The sequence below is a fragment of the Diuraphis noxia genome, unplaced genomic scaffold (assembly GCF_037042655.1).
Source record: "Diuraphis noxia isolate RWA-SAM2 unplaced genomic scaffold, SU_Dnox_SAM2 contig0002, whole genome shotgun sequence".
NCBI lineage: Eukaryota > Metazoa > Arthropoda > Insecta > Hemiptera > Aphididae > Diuraphis > Diuraphis noxia.
In genome coordinates, this window is record NW_028301712.1 from 14,224,067 (window position 1) to 14,243,841 (window position 19,775).

The 19,775-nt window shown below is 30.8% G+C and overlaps 1 protein-coding gene and 1 long non-coding RNA gene across 3 annotated transcripts; both read left to right on the plus strand.

Annotated features, from left to right (window-relative positions):
- Positions 1 to 767: 767 nt before the first annotated feature.
- LOC149058129 (uncharacterized) lies at positions 768 to 5,162 on the plus strand. Its single transcript, XR_016190370.1, has 4 exons — positions 768 to 1,238; positions 1,375 to 1,423; positions 1,942 to 2,327; positions 4,491 to 5,162. It is a non-coding gene; the product is annotated as an uncharacterized LOC149058129 (long non-coding RNA).
- A 4,218-nt stretch (positions 5,163 to 9,380) lies between these two features.
- LOC107166103 (uncharacterized) lies at positions 9,381 to 19,239 on the plus strand. 2 transcript variants are annotated; one of them, XM_015514642.2, is made up of 3 exons: positions 9,381 to 9,982; positions 12,116 to 12,277; positions 14,763 to 19,239. In XM_015514642.2, exons 1-3 carry the CDS (start codon positions 9,514 to 9,516, stop codon positions 16,874 to 16,876), a joined length of 2,745 nt encoding a protein of 914 aa, XP_015370128.2. In that variant the 5' UTR covers positions 9,381 to 9,513; the 3' UTR covers positions 16,877 to 19,239. The 2 variants fall into 2 exon arrangements, with proteins under 2 accessions (XP_015370128.2, XP_015370129.2); XM_015514643.2 differs by having other exon boundaries at positions 12,119 to 12,277.
- Positions 19,240 to 19,775: the final 536 nt, after the last annotated feature.

Genomic DNA, 19,775 nt, shown 5'->3' on the forward strand with positions numbered 1-19,775 from the left:
TTTTGACCAAGAATGTCAATCGTGAAAGTAGATAGCTACTTTTTTTAAACAATAATCCTATTTTATTCATAAAAACAAGAAGTGCGTCTTAAATATACATGTTGACTCGTATACTTTTAGTTGATTTAATACATTTTAGCCATCATATAATGATAAAATATTGTATTATTATAAAATATTGAAATGTTGAATAAATACACATCTCTGAAAATAAAGCTCTATACATGAGAAAAAATACCTAAACAAATCGTATGAGTAATTATGACTGCATAATAATATTTGAACTCATTTTAAACATATTATGCTAATTATTTATGATCACGCCGATGAAAATTCAGTATTTGTGTGATGGTTTACAATACAGTGTCAAAATCGGTACAAAACTTTTAAAATTACTAGGTATTTTATTTTCAAATAGAGTCTAGGCCTCTAGGGTATTGGAATATTAGGAATTTAAAAAAAAATACTGTTATTACTTGAAAAACTGAATACCTATGACCTTACATTTATTATTTAAAATACGTAAAATAATATGTATTTAAATTGTATATAAAATCTAGCCGTCAGCCAATAATTTTGTTTCATATGCAGTTGGTAATCCTTTAATTTAAATTTAAAGCATGATTTCAAAATATACAAAGGTCATTAACGATTAGCCCTATATTTCAATAACACGGTGATTATATAGTTTTATATACACGTACCTATAGGTAGCTACAATTCTATAGATACACCTATTTTATTTACATTATATCTATTATTTTAGTATTGATATGAGCAATATTAGGTAGGTAGTAATATAATAGATTTTATAATTATATTTTTAAATGCTGATATTTTATTTTATTGTTACTGATTACGACGTGTAGTTTATTGCTGATGGTGTATTTCAAGTTGCCAGAAGATTAAATGTTCTCTACTGTTATAAGTATAAATACGATAATAATAATGTTCGCATACCTGCCCAGTAATGCGGTACCATCTGAACCAAAAATTTAAAAATATGAATTCTCCAAAACTAATTCCCGAGAATATTACTTAAAAGCTAAGGGACTTTCCTTAGTTTCCAATAGTTCATCAAAATGTACAACTGCACAATGACACATGATTGCCTGGCCTCTATCAACATGGATAATTATTATAGCCAACATAAAACTTCCGACTGAAAGAGCTCTTCATTACAAAATCGACGAATAAACATTTGAGACATGCATATTGCCTATCCAGTACCCACGTAGGTAGGTACATCAAACATTTCATATCGTCAAATTACTCCCAACTTAATATATTGTTTGACAAAACTAAATAAATGATTAAGGCTAAGATAATTGAAAATAACCCAACTATTTAAAAGTAAATAATTTTTTTTTTTAGTGCAAAACAGCTTTCAAAAAGAACAATCCTGCAGACAACTATAATAAAGGTTCTTGATGTTTATTTATATTTATTGTACATACTACATTTATAATTTTATAACATTGTATAATAAGTAATAGCATAATTTGCTATGTTAATAGTTAATTAAATTAATCTAAAAAAAAATTGTTGGAGTTAGTGAGTTGAACATTATATCATGATGAAACCTAGCTATATATTGGTCATGTTTTTGATAAAATGAAAATATGAGTATAAAATGATGATTAATGAGTTCTCAAATTCGAATGGCCTATCTATTCAGATATCTGTAACTAGATATTAATTATAAAAAATACGAGTTGGAGTCTGCCATTTTTCAATTGTATTTATTATAGTTCTTATAAGTTATAATTTAGTTTTTTTTGTGGTCACTTGTCAGGATTGTTGACTACTTGCTGTCTCACTAAATACCTACTTGTGTATTAGTTTCATATTTAGTTCATGTTTACTATTATTTGTGTAATATTGTCTATATTTTGAATGACTAATTTGTAATGTACTTTTTTGTTTATTTTTATCAACTAGGTATATCATGTGTATCATTTAATAATCGCATTTGAAGACTGGAGGAATAGTCACGGATCCAGGGAGATTAAAATGCTTTAGCCTCTCTCCGTTAGACATATTATATATTATAAATAATATATTGTATAGTATATAATAATAAATACTTAACAAATCTTAAGATTTAATATTATTCTAATATACTAATTAACTTCATTTAATTTTACTAATGGACAATGGTAAATATGCTTATTGACTCGTGACCACAATATAATATCGACACGGAGAGAGCGCTTACGAGGCATTGAGGGCGAGTGCATATGACGAGTGGACCGATTGGCTAATTAAACACTCTTATGCATTCGTGCTCACATTAAAACGCGCCATATCGAAGCAAGAGTGTAGAGGTATTTATGAGATATTATATAAGATTTAGCCCATGTATGCATAAGAGCACTTAATGAGCGTACCTCTGGTCGGTTGATGCAGGTCAACTCATCACCATATTATACATAATGTAATATCAATGTATAGTCATATAGATAAACATCAGACATATTATTATAGACATAGTATTACACAAATATATGGCACTAATTTTGTCAAAACATTTTCTTATAATCCTTTAAAATAACTACGAAAATGAATTCATAAAATAGGTATGTATTCAAATCTTAAGTACCTAAATTGTTTTTGTAACTCGCCTTTTTGAGTCTTATCCCCTGCCTCTTAGGTTAGCTAGAAATTTGTTAAAATTGTTTTATTGGTTTACCATTATTCGTTTATTACATACCCACATAACATTTTGTTAAAACTATTGGTAAGTCCATAAAATATGTGATACCTACAATAACAATTAATATTGATACTCGTTGACTTCTAAATCATCTACCTGTTCTACCTTCAAGAAAATATTGTCAGCCGTCAGGTAAAGTTTCCCGCTCCTCTTACCCATCAAAATACTATAATTACTAATTACTTATTTTAAATATTGGGATACCTAATACTTAATAGAGTTCACATTATTACTCTTGTCTCTTGCGAGTCTTGCCACTTTAAGCGCTCTGTATCTGTGTCTTATAACATAAATTATATATACTGTATTACAGTTATTCTATTACATTGTTTTATTCTTATTAATTTCTACATTATCAATTCATTTTTTTGAAGAAAAAAATATGGTAGCTTATCTTTAACTGAATGATTCATATAGTGTATAATAATTATATATATTGTGTAGTAAGTGAATGTCTTAATTTATTGACCTTCAATCGAATTCTTTTCTCAATCACTTATTAAAAATTAATAGTTTTATAGTAATGTAATACATTTAACTATAAAGTAATCAAATTAATAATGAACCCATGCCTAATTATTTGAACTTATTACCTGTAGAGAAAAATAAAAATGATTCGAAACCTGGTTATATAACTAAAAATTAACATTGGTTTATTCGAAGTTAATACACCAAAAAATACTGCATAATAAAAAATATATCAATAGATTTCTTGAGATTATTGGTCAGGGGGGGGGGGGGTTGACTTTTTTGTCAATTCCTATAGATTACAAAGGGGTAGTCTGCGAATGAGATTTTTTCAACTAACGTAAAAAAATATTTTTTCTTTAATTTAATAACGGTTGCCATTGGTTACATAACCAAATTATATGAGTATAATTATTAGTAGAAATACGTCATATATGTATTTAAATTCTGAGTATAGAAATTAATGTATTATAGATATTTAAATTGATATGTGTGTGTTTTTTTCTATCATCAATATTTGGGGTAGTTGAAATACTCCAATTTTCGACATTAAAATCTTTTCTGATAGAAAAGTAAATTTAGATGATAAGCTATAAGCATAAGTGTTTGAATTTATCAAAAAAAAAAAAAAAGTTTAAAGGATAAATGTGAATCTTACATAAATCCAAGTTTATTGAACTAGCATAAAACATGTATGTACCTACATTGTACAGTAATTTGTTTTAGAGTCTTATTTGTTTTAACCTAACCAGTTTTGCGTAAAGTTTTTTTGTTTTCCTCAGTGCTTTTCAAAACTACTGAGAAGATTAAATTTTGACTTATGGAATGCACCAAATAGATTCATTTCCTTGCGGAAAAGATACTGAAGTTGAAAATGGAATCATTATTTTGACTTCTTATCGTGTAGGTACACATCAGACACAAATAAACAATAATGATAAAAAAAACATCATTGTAAAATCAATACACGCATCACTCCACTCAAAATCTAATACAATAATAACCTCTTATTCTGATTCAAAAATACATGATACATATCGTATTGAATAGCTTGTTTTGGAAAACAATACAAAGTAAATAAAAAACCCAGCTTTAGACAGCATATTCTAGAACTGGCTAACTACCCATTTTGTTAATTTTTAATAACAACTTATTAATATATTATTTACAAATATTATTAATGATAATTGATTTAAAAACTGAAAAATATGGCCCATACTTCAGTGTCTTACATAAATATTTAATTATCACTTAAGATGTAGATAGGTAGGACCTGTTTCATTATTTAGATTTTGTTTTATTTTAGATTCCTGTGATGCCATAAATAGCTAGTACGTTTCCAAGCCGATAACATTGATCGAGTATTTTCTGTGTATTGACGAGGTCCGTCTGCAGTCCGTCGTCATCAATTCCTCATATATGATATATACATATAACCATCATTTAATACGATGTATGCACTTACGAAGGCACTTTCAATCTACACAACTTCACTAAAGATGCAGACAATAAGCTTAAAAAGAACATCCACTTCAATCTTGAAAATATAACGATGAAAGCATCGAAAGCTACCTATTGGAACTGAATTATATCTGACATAATTATAATTATACTTTATATTCTATATATATATATATATTTCGTTAATTTTTATGTAATTATTATTTATTTGTTATAACTTAAAATAATCTTGAGAAACCTTATAAATATACTATATAAGATGTATAGGTATTATTGAAAAATCAAGTATAACTTACTTATAAATGAAAGTGGTCGAAGTTCAAAGTTTATAAGAAGACGATTAACATTCCTATGTATAAATATAGAAATTATAAACAACAGAATTATAAATTAATAACATGCAAAATATATAACACAGGCACATTAGGACAGTTGATGGTTAAAAAGTCTACGTAGGCTTACCAAAAATGTTACTCAGAAGCAAGTACTCATAATATAGCCATATAGCCCGATTATAGGTAACAAATATCTAACTAAGGTTTTATTTAGTTTCAGCTCTTTGTATACATCATAGACAGTCATTTTAGTGTAAAATACGTTTTCGCTGTAAATACATAGGTAAATCAATAATTATAGCATTAATTAAAAAAAAAATTAACGCTCAATAGCTATTATATTATAATAATTAGTTAATTATATAATACCATTTTAAAGATTCCAGATAAAATTGTGTGGAAAATAATTTCTTATTCATGTAATTGCATTTCACTTAAATAATTGTAACGACCAATTTTTTTTAAATTTATCTAATTGTGAATTACAGAATAATTGGAGGATATAAATGTTTTATGCCAAAAATATAATTTTCTAAATATACTTATATTTGTTTTTGTATTTGCTTTTGTTTAAAAGAAAAACATTATAACACAACAATTACAATGAATCGAGAACAGATAATAGTAGATAATCAAAAAAAATTTAAATTTAAATTAGGAAACCAACCTTTATTATAAAATATATTAAAGATAAGATTATAGGAAGGTCAAGAAGATTGACATAAATAGAGAGGGTGGAGAGGACTTGAATCCTTGTATTGGCATTTAGCCTCTATAAGGTCTTACTTTTTAGCTCCTCTTCGGGCTTGTAATTAGAACCAAAACCCTTTCGAAGAAAAAAAAATATAACTAGTAGTTGATAATTAAGTATATTACATGTTCCTATATAATATATCATTTGGATATTGTGAATGTACCAGCATCAATATTAATCGTCGTAATTGGTTCTAGTTTTCGCAGAAGAAATTTATTGTGTAGGTTCATCATGATATAAACTATAAGGTTTAGGTATTGGGTTGATTAAGGCTAAAAATGGAATATTAGGTATGAATAATGTACAAAGTGACTTATTATCATTGTTTATATCAATATTCATAGATTTATATCATGCAATGTATTTATACTGTTGTGTCATGTATTTGTGTTGATACTCGTTTTCTTGATAATTGGTTACAAAAAACAATATTTTTATGTGTATACTTCAAGCTTTAGATACGTACCTATACAATGGGTTATTAATATTTTATTTTTCATGTATATGAAAAATTAAAACATACATTAGATCAACTTTGGTCCAAAATAGATTAGTGATCTCTCTTTAATTAATTTAATATAGTTAGTTTATTTTTTACATTTTGTGTTTAATGACAGTCACGCTTTGATTTTATGGTTTATTTTTAATTTTAATTTTTGAGGATTTATTGTGACTTTTAAATTCTAGTGACATTGACAACGAGGCCACGAGGGGTATATAAAGCTCTGCGCCAACAGGTTATTCGTTTGGCTTTATAGGTTTTCTAGGACTTTAGCCCCTTTAGTTTTTTAATCCTAGTTACGCCTGTGGCTGATAAATTAGTTTGAAGAATTTAAATATACGGATGATCGGGTGAACAGTAGGTACTCTATAAAGAGGAAAAAAGAAGGGTGGAGTATTGGAGAGGGAAGGACAGTTAAAAAGGATATGCTATAAAGGGGTTGCACGAGGCTATTCAGGATGGAGTGTATCAAGGGAAATTAATTGAACGAGAGTAAATACGAATGGAGAATATAATCTATAAAAGCATGAAATGTCATGTACCCTACTAAATTTAAAATGACGAAAAATATATTGAACAGTTTTGTAACAGTAAATAAATTCAATTTTCATTAATATTTTCATTTTTGTATTAGCGTATTATAAAGTTTATACATACTTGTATATATTATGCATATTAAATTAATTTTGAATTTTAATTTTTAACCTACCATCTATAATATAGGTATAAACAAAGGTGAAATTTATACTGAAAAAATGTTGAAGGTTGCCTCGCCTTCAACAAACCGAGAAGATCATAAGGTATTTGATATAAATTCTACAATTCCCATTATAATTATCTTAACGTGGTTTAAAAATATTAAAAACACTAAACTGAATAGAACTGCGTGCAAATGTTAATGTAACAGAAAAATATTGGATATAATATTATAATGAATAACATAGCTCATATAAGCTTGTGACGAATTATCTACTAGTCTACAGACTACAAGTGCTTACGTAAAAATATATTATTACTTATACATTAAGTAAAATATTTGTTATACAATTACGTCATCATACGGGTGTTAGAGGTAAACGGTGACCGGTAAGTAAATAGTACGTGGCATCACCATATTATATATCTCATTTACCTATGTGATCCGCTGCAAGAAGTAATAATTACGTATACCATGGAACATAAATCAATAATTAAAACGTCTGTTATATTTTGATTCTTTAAATCGACTACAGAACCCTCGCTAATTCCAAGGTGATGATTTAGATTGAAAATTCACTACAATATAGGGGCGTCGTTTGGGAGGGGGGGGGCTGTAGAGTGTATATTTTCACCAAATTTTTTTAGAATGCCTTCTTTGGCCTGCCAACAATAAACACATACGCCGATACATCTAATTGTTTTACTCTATGTGTATATTTTATATTTTTTCAGTATTTAAAAAAAAAATATTATGCTAATGTGTTGTATTTTATTAATTTTATAACTGTTTATTGTGCCATTGTAAACAAGGGTATTCATACAATAAATTACAGGTTTTATTAAGCTAGCTTATATTATGTATTTTGAGTACCGTGCAAAAAATGTATTAGTTAGATTCGGTTAGGTATTTTATTCTTAAGGTACTTGTACATTTATTTACCAAGTATAAATTATAAATACAATAACAGTATAAATAGTTAGACTAAAATAGTAATAATTGTGATACTTTCAACATAATATGTATTTGACATAATAATATTTAATAAACAATACAAATATTCTAAAAATGTTCTCCCCGCTTGACCCCCTCAAAAAAAAGTTTTGTAGCCTGGTAATGATTTGAAATGGCTTGCAAAAATTTTGGCATATTAACATATTGTATTCAAAAAATATTAATATTCTATTGTAAACCTACACATATCAGGGAATTATGTGATGGCATAATGTTTTTTTTTTGTATTTAGGTTATGCTATTTTAGAGTGAAGATACTAGAAATATATTAAAATTTAAAATAATTTTTTTGATTTTGTTTTAGAATTTTGATCTTGCAGCCCCGGGTGGGATTTTATCCTGCGGGTGTGCTTGATATTATGTCAAACGTAAACTTAACTTTTCAATCAATGCTTTTGGAGGAATACACAGGATTTGAACGAAACACGAACACTACTTATATAATACTCTAGAATTATCATATTGTATAGGTAGTTGTATATATTTGATCTCGTCGTCGTTTCTGCGTGGACCGAACACAATCAAGAAACTCGTGGTAGGTGTTTGATAAACACATATATATACATTATAATAAATGGTGGTAAATATAATACGGTGATTTATTATGCCATAAACTTTGCATAACATAAACATACGACGATCGGGTCGCGCATCGTCGCGAAACAGCCACCGTTGTATCGCGGCGTGTCACACGCGCCTACAATAATATATTATAATGATGCTAATGGTCGTAGATGATCGGCAGGTGGCGTGGAGGGTTGCTGCTGCGTTGCGTACGGTCTTACACGCGCGCGCGATCCCGCTTATGAGGGTGGGTAGCAGCTAAAGCGGGGGTGGCGTCGCGGCGCCCGTAACGAGAATGCTCGGCATTATCGACCTGTACACCATCTGATTTGCCGCCGCGTCGTTTACAGACGAAACGCAGTCCGCCGCTCATTCACGTTCGCTACGATCCCGTGCCAGAAAAAACCGCTAATACTCACTTACACACACACACACACACACACTAACTCATTTACTTACACACAAATACTAACTTGCACACATACAAACTGCACTCACTTGCACACACTCAAACTCCTACACACACACATACGTCGGATGTATTATTATATTAAAATAAACATTTATTTACTGTGACCGACCGTCGTAGTTAGTAATACTTTACCGTCGCAATAAATTAGTATCGTTGTCGTTGCGGATCGATGTATCAGTGTCAATATTTCGAGTTGATTTCGCGGCCGTCACGTCCCTAAGGTCCACCGTCGCGCGTTGTATTTGTGCTGATAGAGTCCAATATACTTACGCTTTCACTGTGACCGCTGACGCAGACTGTTCACGGTGTACCGTCGCCGACGAGAAGTGCTGGCGGGACGGTAGCGAAGCCAAGTACGACGGCGGCGGCGGAAGCCTCGGTGGAGGGGGAGGTGGTGGCGGTGGTGGTGGTGGTGGTGGTGGAGGAGACGGCGACAGAGGCTGCTGCAGCGACTGTTGATCGGTACGACGATTGACCCATCATGAACGCCGCGACGTCGAAGGCCGATTGACGATCACCACCAGTAAGTCATGAAACAGAAGAAAAAGAAAGACGAACCACAGCGGCCGCCGTCCGGTACAGACGAACAGCAACTACAGCAGCAGCAGCTATGCAACGGTGCAAGCGAGCCGAGACCCAAGAAATCGGCGCTGAAACGCACAGCGACCGGTGGCAGCTCCAAGGCGGCCAAGTCAGGCAAGCACAAGCGGCACGTGCAGTTCAACGAAAGCCTGAACGTGTTCTTCGAGTCAGACTACGTTATTGTCATCCGGGACGACGACTGCGAGTTCGACGAGGAGGACTTTGACTTTTGGTCGCAGCATCCGTGCAGCTGTGGCGACGCCACGTGCTTCCAGCCGTGGCTGGAAGATGACGACGGTCGTGGCATGCCGTCACTCGACCCGTACGAGGAACAACCAGCCACGCTCAGTCCACCGGATGGTTACAAGGACGGCTGTCCCAGGCACGTCCCGCCGTCTCTGGACCACTTGAAATACGGTACCTGCAGCAATAATAATCAATAACCATAGACCAGGACCGAAAACAGTTGTAGGGCACGGTCCTGGATTATAAGTACCAGTCACTGCAGCTATATTGCAGCGTATTGTACTATTGTACTTTATGTATTTTAATAGAATGATGATTTGTAGGTTTGCACCGAATTATGAGACCTATGTAGATCAATTGAATACAAATTTATATACCTATTATGTATATAAGTTTCTATATACAGTAATATAGTGCGTAGTAGGTACGAAATTTAATAAGGTTAAGCACTGCGTATTATTATAGATTTATATAACATAGATAAAATATATTAACCTAGTATACTATATAATATATTACCTCGCTATCAATATATTATTTATTAATATAATATCACATGATTAAGGACCATTTAAAATTGTATTGCAGCTAAGCGCATAATATGTTTAAAAATATCTTAAAAATATTTCAGCCAGTATGAAATCGTAGACTTACAAGAATTGTTAGAATAAATAAATACAAACATCATTCATATCCAACACAATAACCTTATAGTAGCTTGTCTCGGTATTCGATATGAAAAAAAATCGTTTTAAAATATTATTATCTACTAAAATACTTATACATTCAACAAAATACGAATCTTTGTAATTATTAATACTTAAACTACCACTGTTTATTGGAACTGCACCCTATTGGAAATAATTGTTATATTATCAAATCAGTATTTTTTAGATAATTTGGCTTCGATTATTCGAATATAAACTGACAAAAGTTTTAATTTATTTTTATCTTTAAAAACATTTATAGTCAAAATATCATTAGTTAAATTAAATTTTTCAAATTAAAATAAATGTATTTCTTAATGAAATTTTTTATCCTACCAAGTGCCAACATAATTTATAAAACTATACGTAATATAATACTGTTGTGAAGAATTTATTTTCTAATTCCATTGTTCTTTTTGATCGACGGCTTGATTTTAGTCATTGTCGATCAACTTTCTATATAAGAATATTTTGTACAAAACCGTTTATGTTATATATCTTGTGTAGATATAAATGTTAATTTTTAGTAATTTATTTCCTGAAATTGGTAAATTTAATTACCATCTAAAAACTGTATTTTGTAAATTAATAAACAGAACTCGTGTAAATTTAACTACATCTGTGCAAGTATACGTTTTTTAATAATCGAATATATTAAAATATGAAAATCCACTTAAAAAGTTATCGATTCAAAATAATTTGCATTAAAAAAATATATATACATATATGAAATATTGTTATGTAAATATTCATCACAAAGATATTCGTTTTCAAATTTCATTAAATATGTTGTGACATGCATAAAACATATAAATATTCTTCATTTTTTAAGTTAGTTATTTATTTAGATAGGTACGCACAGTAAAATCTGCAAGAAATACATTTAATTTATGCTTATATTTTAAATCATAAAGATTCAACATTAGACATTATTTCAATATATTTATCTCACCAAGTAACATTAAATTTAAAAGCTCCAATAAATTGTTTAACCAAACCGATAATTGTATAAAACATTTGATAAAAAAAATGCAATAAACACACTTTGCAATTCACTATTACAAATTACAACCGCATATGAAAGAGAGAAATATAGAATATTTATTTTATAAACCTACTCGATTTAAAAAATATACAAATATAGCCATTGCATAACCCTAATTAATACTTTGTAATCTTGAGCACAAATTGCAGTGATAAGATGATCATAAATATATCATAATATATACGAGTATCTATATGCATTTATACATATTTTAAAATAAAACTTAAAACTGCTCGAGTAAAATATAGAAAACAATATGTAAATTGAATTTAGGTAATAAATAATAATCAATAATACATATGATTGTTTACATGCATCTAATATTGTTTTTTTAATCATGATAATTTATGAAATATTCTAAATAAAAAGTTAAAAAATAAATAAATTTTACAATATATTCATATGATATATAATTTTATATCACAAATATTACAAGTTGTATTATTTTCTTAATTTTAAAACTGATAAAATATATCTTATTGTTTACATAATTGAAAAAATTCGAATTAGCATTTTACAAAACAAAGTACTAATATTGAAATGATATTGTAGCAGATGATGATTTGGCTACAAGATATGGTACGGATGTGGCGGACAGCTGCAACGATACGCATGTTGCTATGCCATATAATTCCGATGTCAACTCTACATCCTATTTTGAAGATACCAATCAAAAGGCTCGACCTGAACTTTCAAACCTACCCCGCTCAAGTAGTAAGTAAAATTTATTTCATCCTGTGATCGCAAAATAAATACAAAATATGAAATTGCGTGCAATACTATATTATATTTTTTTATTATTAGACTGCTATATATTAATCAGAATTATATTTGTATACACCCCATATTTCCACTAATTATTAAATTAATTTAATTTCTAATAAATGTCATCTATTTAAAAAAAAAAAAAAAACAAAAATTATTCGATTTTCGATGAGCCAAAACTAAATTTCTGCGTGAACCACCTTATAGTAACTTTTAAAGGTTGGAAATATAAGCTTTAAACATTTGCCAAATTATAAAGGATCTATTTATATGTATAACTTTTATTAACAACGGTTCAGTTGTTTTTGTATTTTTAGAAGACAACTGGATGTACAAGGATACATTAATTTTTATATTTGTACATATCAGATAGACAAAAGTAAGGAACTGTACCTCTAAAATGCTTAAATTATAACTAATACTTAAGTGACAAGATATTTTGGTAAATTGGTAGTGTTTAATATTTCATTATTAACCCTGCAGAACGTGAAATAATATTTAATGAATAATAACATTTTATATTTGCATAAAATTAAAAATTAAAATGAGTACATTTTTATTTGTTAGAGTGAGTAGATAATTTTTCGAGGATTGACACAAATACAAATTGGTTATAATTTTAAATTTAAATCTTTCGTACGTAGATATGTATAGATTATATCAACTTCGTCGGTTTTAAACCATTAACTTTGAAAGTTCAATAACCTTTCTTTATATCGTGTTCTAGTTCATATAGTTATACCTGCTACTAGTCTGTAATATTTTAAGTTTTGTCACATAGAATAGATGTATTGTATCATATAAAATCTAAGGGAAATAGTAGAATTCTGAAAAATAGATAGGTATGTTGAACGTATAAATCCCGGAATGTGTAGTTACGGAATTTTACGAATTTGCCATATCGTTTATTTGTTTAATTCCGAGAAATCTATAAGAGGACCATAATATAAGCTTGGAAGTTAAAATATATTTATTAAAGAAAAATATGATTATAATTATTCCAAGGCAGACATTTTGTTCAAGGCATATAATTCATAGTTATTGAAATAAAGGTTTATAGGTACATGGTAAATTAATTTTAAAAATAGTATGTTTTTTTATGTTTAATACATTATTTATAATTATAAATAATGAAGGTTTTAATGAGTAATGACTAATGGATATAATAATGATACACTTGTATATAACTATGTACGATTGATATTAACTATTCATAATAATATTAAAAATAAAATTAACCATAAAGATACCTACTTATAGTTCCTTATTACTCAACGAACATATTTATTTTAAATATTAGATACGATTCTGGTTGTATTAGACCTGCAAACCTACCTATAGATTTGTTACCCAACGATAAAAGTAATTTAAAATGTATAATATACATTATATTCAGTTTATCTCCCATCCCTTGGAAATTGGTGTAGGGTTTCAAAGTCGTGCTAGGATTAAAGGTGGCTAGAGTCCATGCACCACGGATATTGAATATTAGTGGGTCCCTGTGGGCAGAAGGCAGAATGTTTCATTTTTTGGATAAAAAATTGTATTATACCTATATTTATTTTAGTACATTTCTATAGTATTCAGTAGTACACCCATACAATTTCATTTAATGTATATTGTATATACCTATTTATGATAATATATTCTACGGACTATATTTCCTTACAGGTAGTCGATTATAGACATCCATAATGGATTTATAATTCAATTGGTTTTCGGGGCAATACTTCTGTTTTTATTCACGAATATTTATTGATATATCTTTCATTGAATGTTATACAATATATATAACAGCATAATAAACATGCGAATATCATTAGAATTATGTTTTCGTCTATTTTTAGCAAGATGATAATGGTAAGAATGCTTTCTAAAACTAACATAATTATAGTATAATAGTACTTAGTATAAGTATAATAGTATAATTTCTATTAAAACATAATAACAAAATATTTATTCGTTGTTTTTAATGATAAAATATACCAGGAAAATTGTCAAACATATTTTATTTGCGTTTTTTATAGATGAAAAACTAGGTACTTATAACTAAAAATAGGTACTTAGCACAAATTAATTACAAAAATAAAAATAAAAAATGATATATTATAAATAAAATGGTATTTAAAAATATATATCACTGCAGTATATTATCGGTGCCTAGTTAGATAGTTGTTTTTATTTAACTCTTCAAAGGGATCAAAAAGTAAATGATATTATGTGACATGTGACATGTCTGATTGTTTTAACTCTTCAAATAATTTTTTTTTTTTCATTGCCAATGCATTACATTGTACCTACTAAAAAAATAAGATTTAACGAATCACAAGTGAAAATCTATCAAATTTATCTGATCTTGAATATAACATTATGGTATTGGTAAAAAATTATATATTTTTACAATTTTAAATCGTTTTATTTATGTTATCTGCAGAAGATGAACAAAAGCAGCAGCAGCAGCAGCAACAACAACAACAACAACAACCTCAACCTCAACAACAACAACAACAACAACAACAACAACAACAGCAGCAGCAGCATCCACAGCCACCGACAAACGCATCTGCCCTTCAGTTGTCGAAAACAAACGCCGTCTGTGATACAAATTCAAGTACGGGCCAGCAACCACGGTGCATCATGGAAACAATAACCATGACTACGGTTACCGAGAGGCAGATCGTGCAGGAGACCAGGCCCGTAGACGTGCCCGATCTCGAAGGCGCCTGCAAGACCGAAGATACAAAAGTCGTCACCGGTGCCACTGCCGTAACCCCCGATGAGGGATATGTAATGATTAAATGTGGTAATAATACTATGTTGTACAACAACCGTAACCCAAACTCGGCAGTGCGACAGTTATTTCCGACCACAAAGTTCGTGTGCCCACCAACCCGTATCAAGGAGACAGATGACGCAAGACTGCTGAACAAATACTTAATCACGGAGGAGTCACTCCGGGCGTTTGACAGTCGATCGATGAACGGTGGCTTGGGCGGAGGAGGATTCAAGAGCGAACCGCACAGCGACGACGACGATGATGACACGTCGAACAGTCTCATCAGGCGAACCATCGAACGAAGTACTTTGAGGCGGAACACCGTGAAAAAAAAGAACATCAACGATTCCAAAGAGATATCGCTGATCGAGAAGATCCGGCGGCTAACGTGCGACAGCGATGACGATGCAGACGACCCAACCAAGAAGCCTTCGGGTGTCATGCAGGAACAGGCGACTGCTTATACTGTATTGGTGCAGTGTGATTCAGTGACGCCATCCGCGGCCACCGCTACTCCGGTGTACAAAAAATTCACAGAATTACTGGGCAGTGGTAGTGGCGGCGGGCGGTATGATCAACCATTGCCGCCACCGGTTGTTCAATCGATGGTCGACGGCGATGTGACTGGTAAAGCCGACGGACTTGACCTGTGCGATGGTCACTCAGCTGCCAGCAGCAGGGCGGCCGTTCGGTCAGCCACCGGTGGCAAACCTTTTCTGTCCACGTTAGCGACGGCGTGCGTAACAGGTAACGTGCATCCGGCCACCGGAGGATCGGTGGCTGGAGGGGCACCGCAACCATCACATTGTCCGCAACCAGACGTGGTAGCCGGCACTCAAGCTCCTAGTTCGCACAGACAGGAAGAGCTTGCAGCGTTCGTGCAACAAGACTCGAGTCGCCTAGAGAAGATCCGCAAGCGGTATATGCCGCCCACATCCACCACGTCAGCGGCTGAGGACGAGGACGACGAGAACGACGATTACGGGTTCAATCGGCGGCCGGAAGTGCATGGCATCCGGTCCGGGTTCTCTGCACAGATCACCATCAAGAACAACCCGCAGCCGCCGCAACGTCCCAGGTCATTTTATGGTGAACCGGCCCTGCAGACGACGCAACTTGACGTCCAGCCCGACTTTGTGCCTAGATATCCGGCGGCCTCTGTGACGTCTGTCCGCTCTCGGATACAGGGTGATCCCCGGGTCCCCCCACCATACCCGGCTGCGGCTCAACGATCCATCATCAGAGTGACGCATGGCCAACAACAGCAGACCATCCGCGTACCGTACCAGGCGGTTGGACCCGTTCAGGTACACTTGTTGACCACAGCTGCAGCGGCCGCCTCCACCGCCACCGGCAATGTTACCGGTCACCCACCCCCGCCACAGGTTCAAATCCGACACCCGCCTAATGAGTACATCGTTCAACACGGCCATGCCAGAATACACCACGGCCAACAGTTTGTTATCGCTCGTGGCACCCAGACGGCCGCGATATCGACCACTCGTTACTATCAGTTACCACCTCCCCCGCCGCCCAATATTCAACAGCAGCAGTTCCCGCAACCACAGTTACCGCCTCACGCTTTCCAACCGTCTGACGACCATCCGGCGACACAATTCAAACAGACGTCTCCCACCAGAGGAGTTGCAGCTAACAGTAAACTACAAATGCAACAGCAGCAACAGCAACAAGACTATGCCGACCATAATTTACCATCGTCGGTCTCGCAGACGCCGAAAAACCCAATGCTTTTTTATGGTATGAATGTCTGATGGCGATGTATTGGCTCAGTATAGTGCTTACACGTTGTACCTACTACTTAATATATATCATTATGTACCCATGTATTCATGCATGTATGAATATATGTATGTATGTTTATATGTATGTATGTATGTATGTATATATGTATGTATGTATAATATGTACGGCGTTTAACGGTTTTTAAATAACTTTTATTATAACATTATACCCGGTACATTGGTCATTAATTGTGAATTCGTTTTCGACGCATTAATACTATAGTTGTTTCTGAAAGCCGACATTTAACCATACAACCGACAAATCAAATATCAGTAGGTATAATTCACGAGTATTATGTGATTATAAAAGATATAATATGTACCTATCTGCCTATTGTAATATACATGTCTTCCTATAAATAGGCTATAATATACGGTCAATAACGCAATCCCAACATAAAATTATCGAAATGTAGAAACAAATCCATCGTCAAAACACTACATCGTATAGGTGAAATAACATATTATATTAATATAATAACATATGCCCAATTGTTAAATTGTTATAAATAAAACTGTATGATAAAGTTCCAATAATAAAATGTTTATTATATACGTACGCTTAATGTCAGCATTTATCGAATTAAGTATGATGGTTTAAAAAAAAAAAACTCAATACATATTTTATTTTTATTGTATAAAACACGTGACAAAATTTTACTGCTTAAAGAAAGAAATAGTATGAATAATAATATATTAAAACAAATGGTGATTTTCGTGCCTACAATTTAAATAAAAGGAAATTTTATCTGTTCTAATTTATGTTAGAAAATATTACCACGAACAAAAATTTCAATGGACTTCATTAACAATAAGTATACTAATATAACTACATAATAATATATACAATCAGGCCACAGGTCTTTTACAATATTTATTAGCTTACACATTTTATTTTATTTTATTTTTTTTGTTATAGTTAATAAGTTTCAAAATGTAAAAATGTATAAAATATAATTAATATAAAGTAATTCAATAACAGACTGTGACGAAAATTAAGGGTTGTGAAATTGTATTTATAATACGACTATACCACTAGAAAACACGATAATATTAATCATATCGAAGACATGACTAATAGCCAAATCAGCATCTAAAATAGAAAAATAATTTTGGAATGTTTTAAAATAAAAATACTAAGCATTTGGGATTCATCAACAAAATCCGTTCATGCTATTTGGTTTGCTGCGATTCAGTACTGTACATAGTTTTCAAAATATTAAAAAGTATAATATATTTATTATTTAATAAGCCATTAATGTTACATTTCAATTTTTTTTCTTTTGGCTGATAAATATTTACAAATTATAATAAAATATATTTATAAAGATATGTTTATGCGGTACCTATTAAATATTAAAATTATGCTTGACAAAGTAGTATGAAATATAATACCGTTATGTTATTCTTAAGATTAAAATATAAAATATTTATAATTTCGTTATAACCAATAAAAATTGAAATAAAACTGTATTCAATTCTATTCAAATTTATTTGCTTTTAATCTTTTGTTATTTGAAAATATTTACATAAAATCTCAAAAAATAGGTAAATGTGTATCAAAACTAAATCGTAATTTCGAGCCAATTATAAGCCCATAATATATTTGAATAGTAATTGCGATCAAATCTAAACACTTCCATGTTTTGATTAATGTTATTCTTTATTTTTATTTTTATATTTATATTATGAACGCATATTTTTACCTATCATATTTAATAGGTATCATGAGTATATGGAAATCATACTTTTTTTTTTAGTTTAATACTTTAGTAAAACAAATATTATTAAATTTAATTATTATAAAATGAAAAATTTGGTTTAGAAGTCAAAATAGGAATCGTTTACAATTTATAGATTTTTAATGAATTCAATCACCCACTCATGCACCGAATTTCCATCTCATAATCTATAGAACCTTAACATTTCGTTAAAACTATAAACAAATTTAAACTAATGTAATACAAATTTTATTTATTTTCATTTAAATTAATATATATATATATATATGTACTGGATATATTACTATATATGTATGTACTTTTATGATTGGTGCCAAAGTGATGTTAAACTTAATAATACCATTCGATATATTGTATTAAAAAAATATATAAAATAAAATATTTTGTTGTTTGAAATCATTTTAAATGGTAGGCTGTTTATTATAATTATGTTAAACTTTAGTAAGAAATACTAGACCGTCGTTAATACTGATAACTTAGGCCTGAATTGGAATTAATTTAAAATTATATTGTCTGTGAATTTTATTATAATTATTTTTTATTTTAAGAAAATATAATGTTGTTGTTGAAATAAATGTGTATAAATTATTAGTTTGTGTTAACTCATTTTAATTAATATAATGAGAAAATATTGTAATATTTTAATTCATTGACCTTGTATGACCTAACCCAATTCAGTTTTTCACAACAGGTTAATGAATAATTTTATTAAGTTTATGAGTTGCGCTTGGGTTATATTTTTAATTATAGATGACACTTATGCATGGTTAATGTTTACATAGCACAGAACCACAGACATATCACATATCTATAATTTAAAATGTTTACATACCAGTGTACTGACATCACTCTTTCGCTATTTTCCGGAACTACAAAGATACAATATATAGGTGTATATACGAATAACAATATATTATATTTTTCCTTACTATCATATTATTTATGTTAGGTTAAACTTACCAAATACCATACTCTGCATAAAAATATTAAATTACAATTCTGGAAGGCATTGTCCCTTTCTATACACTATACGCCATAGTCATCTTGAAAACTGTAAAATTAAATTAACTAGATATTATTTTTTATAAAGGCACTGCAATCTACACTCTACACTTCTACAGTATATT

Coding starts and splice junctions, on each gene's coding strand:
- LOC107166103 (XM_015514642.2), top strand. CDS start 9,514: ATGAAACAGAAGAAAAAGAAAGACGAACCACAGCGGCCGCCGTCCGGT. Junction 9,983..12,115: donor TCTGGACCACTTGAAATACG/GTACCTGCAGCA, acceptor ATGATATTGTAG/CAGATGATGATTTGGCTACA. Junction 12,278..14,762: donor AAACCTACCCCGCTCAAGTA/GTAAGTAAAATT, acceptor TGTTATCTGCAG/AAGATGAACAAAAGCAGCAG.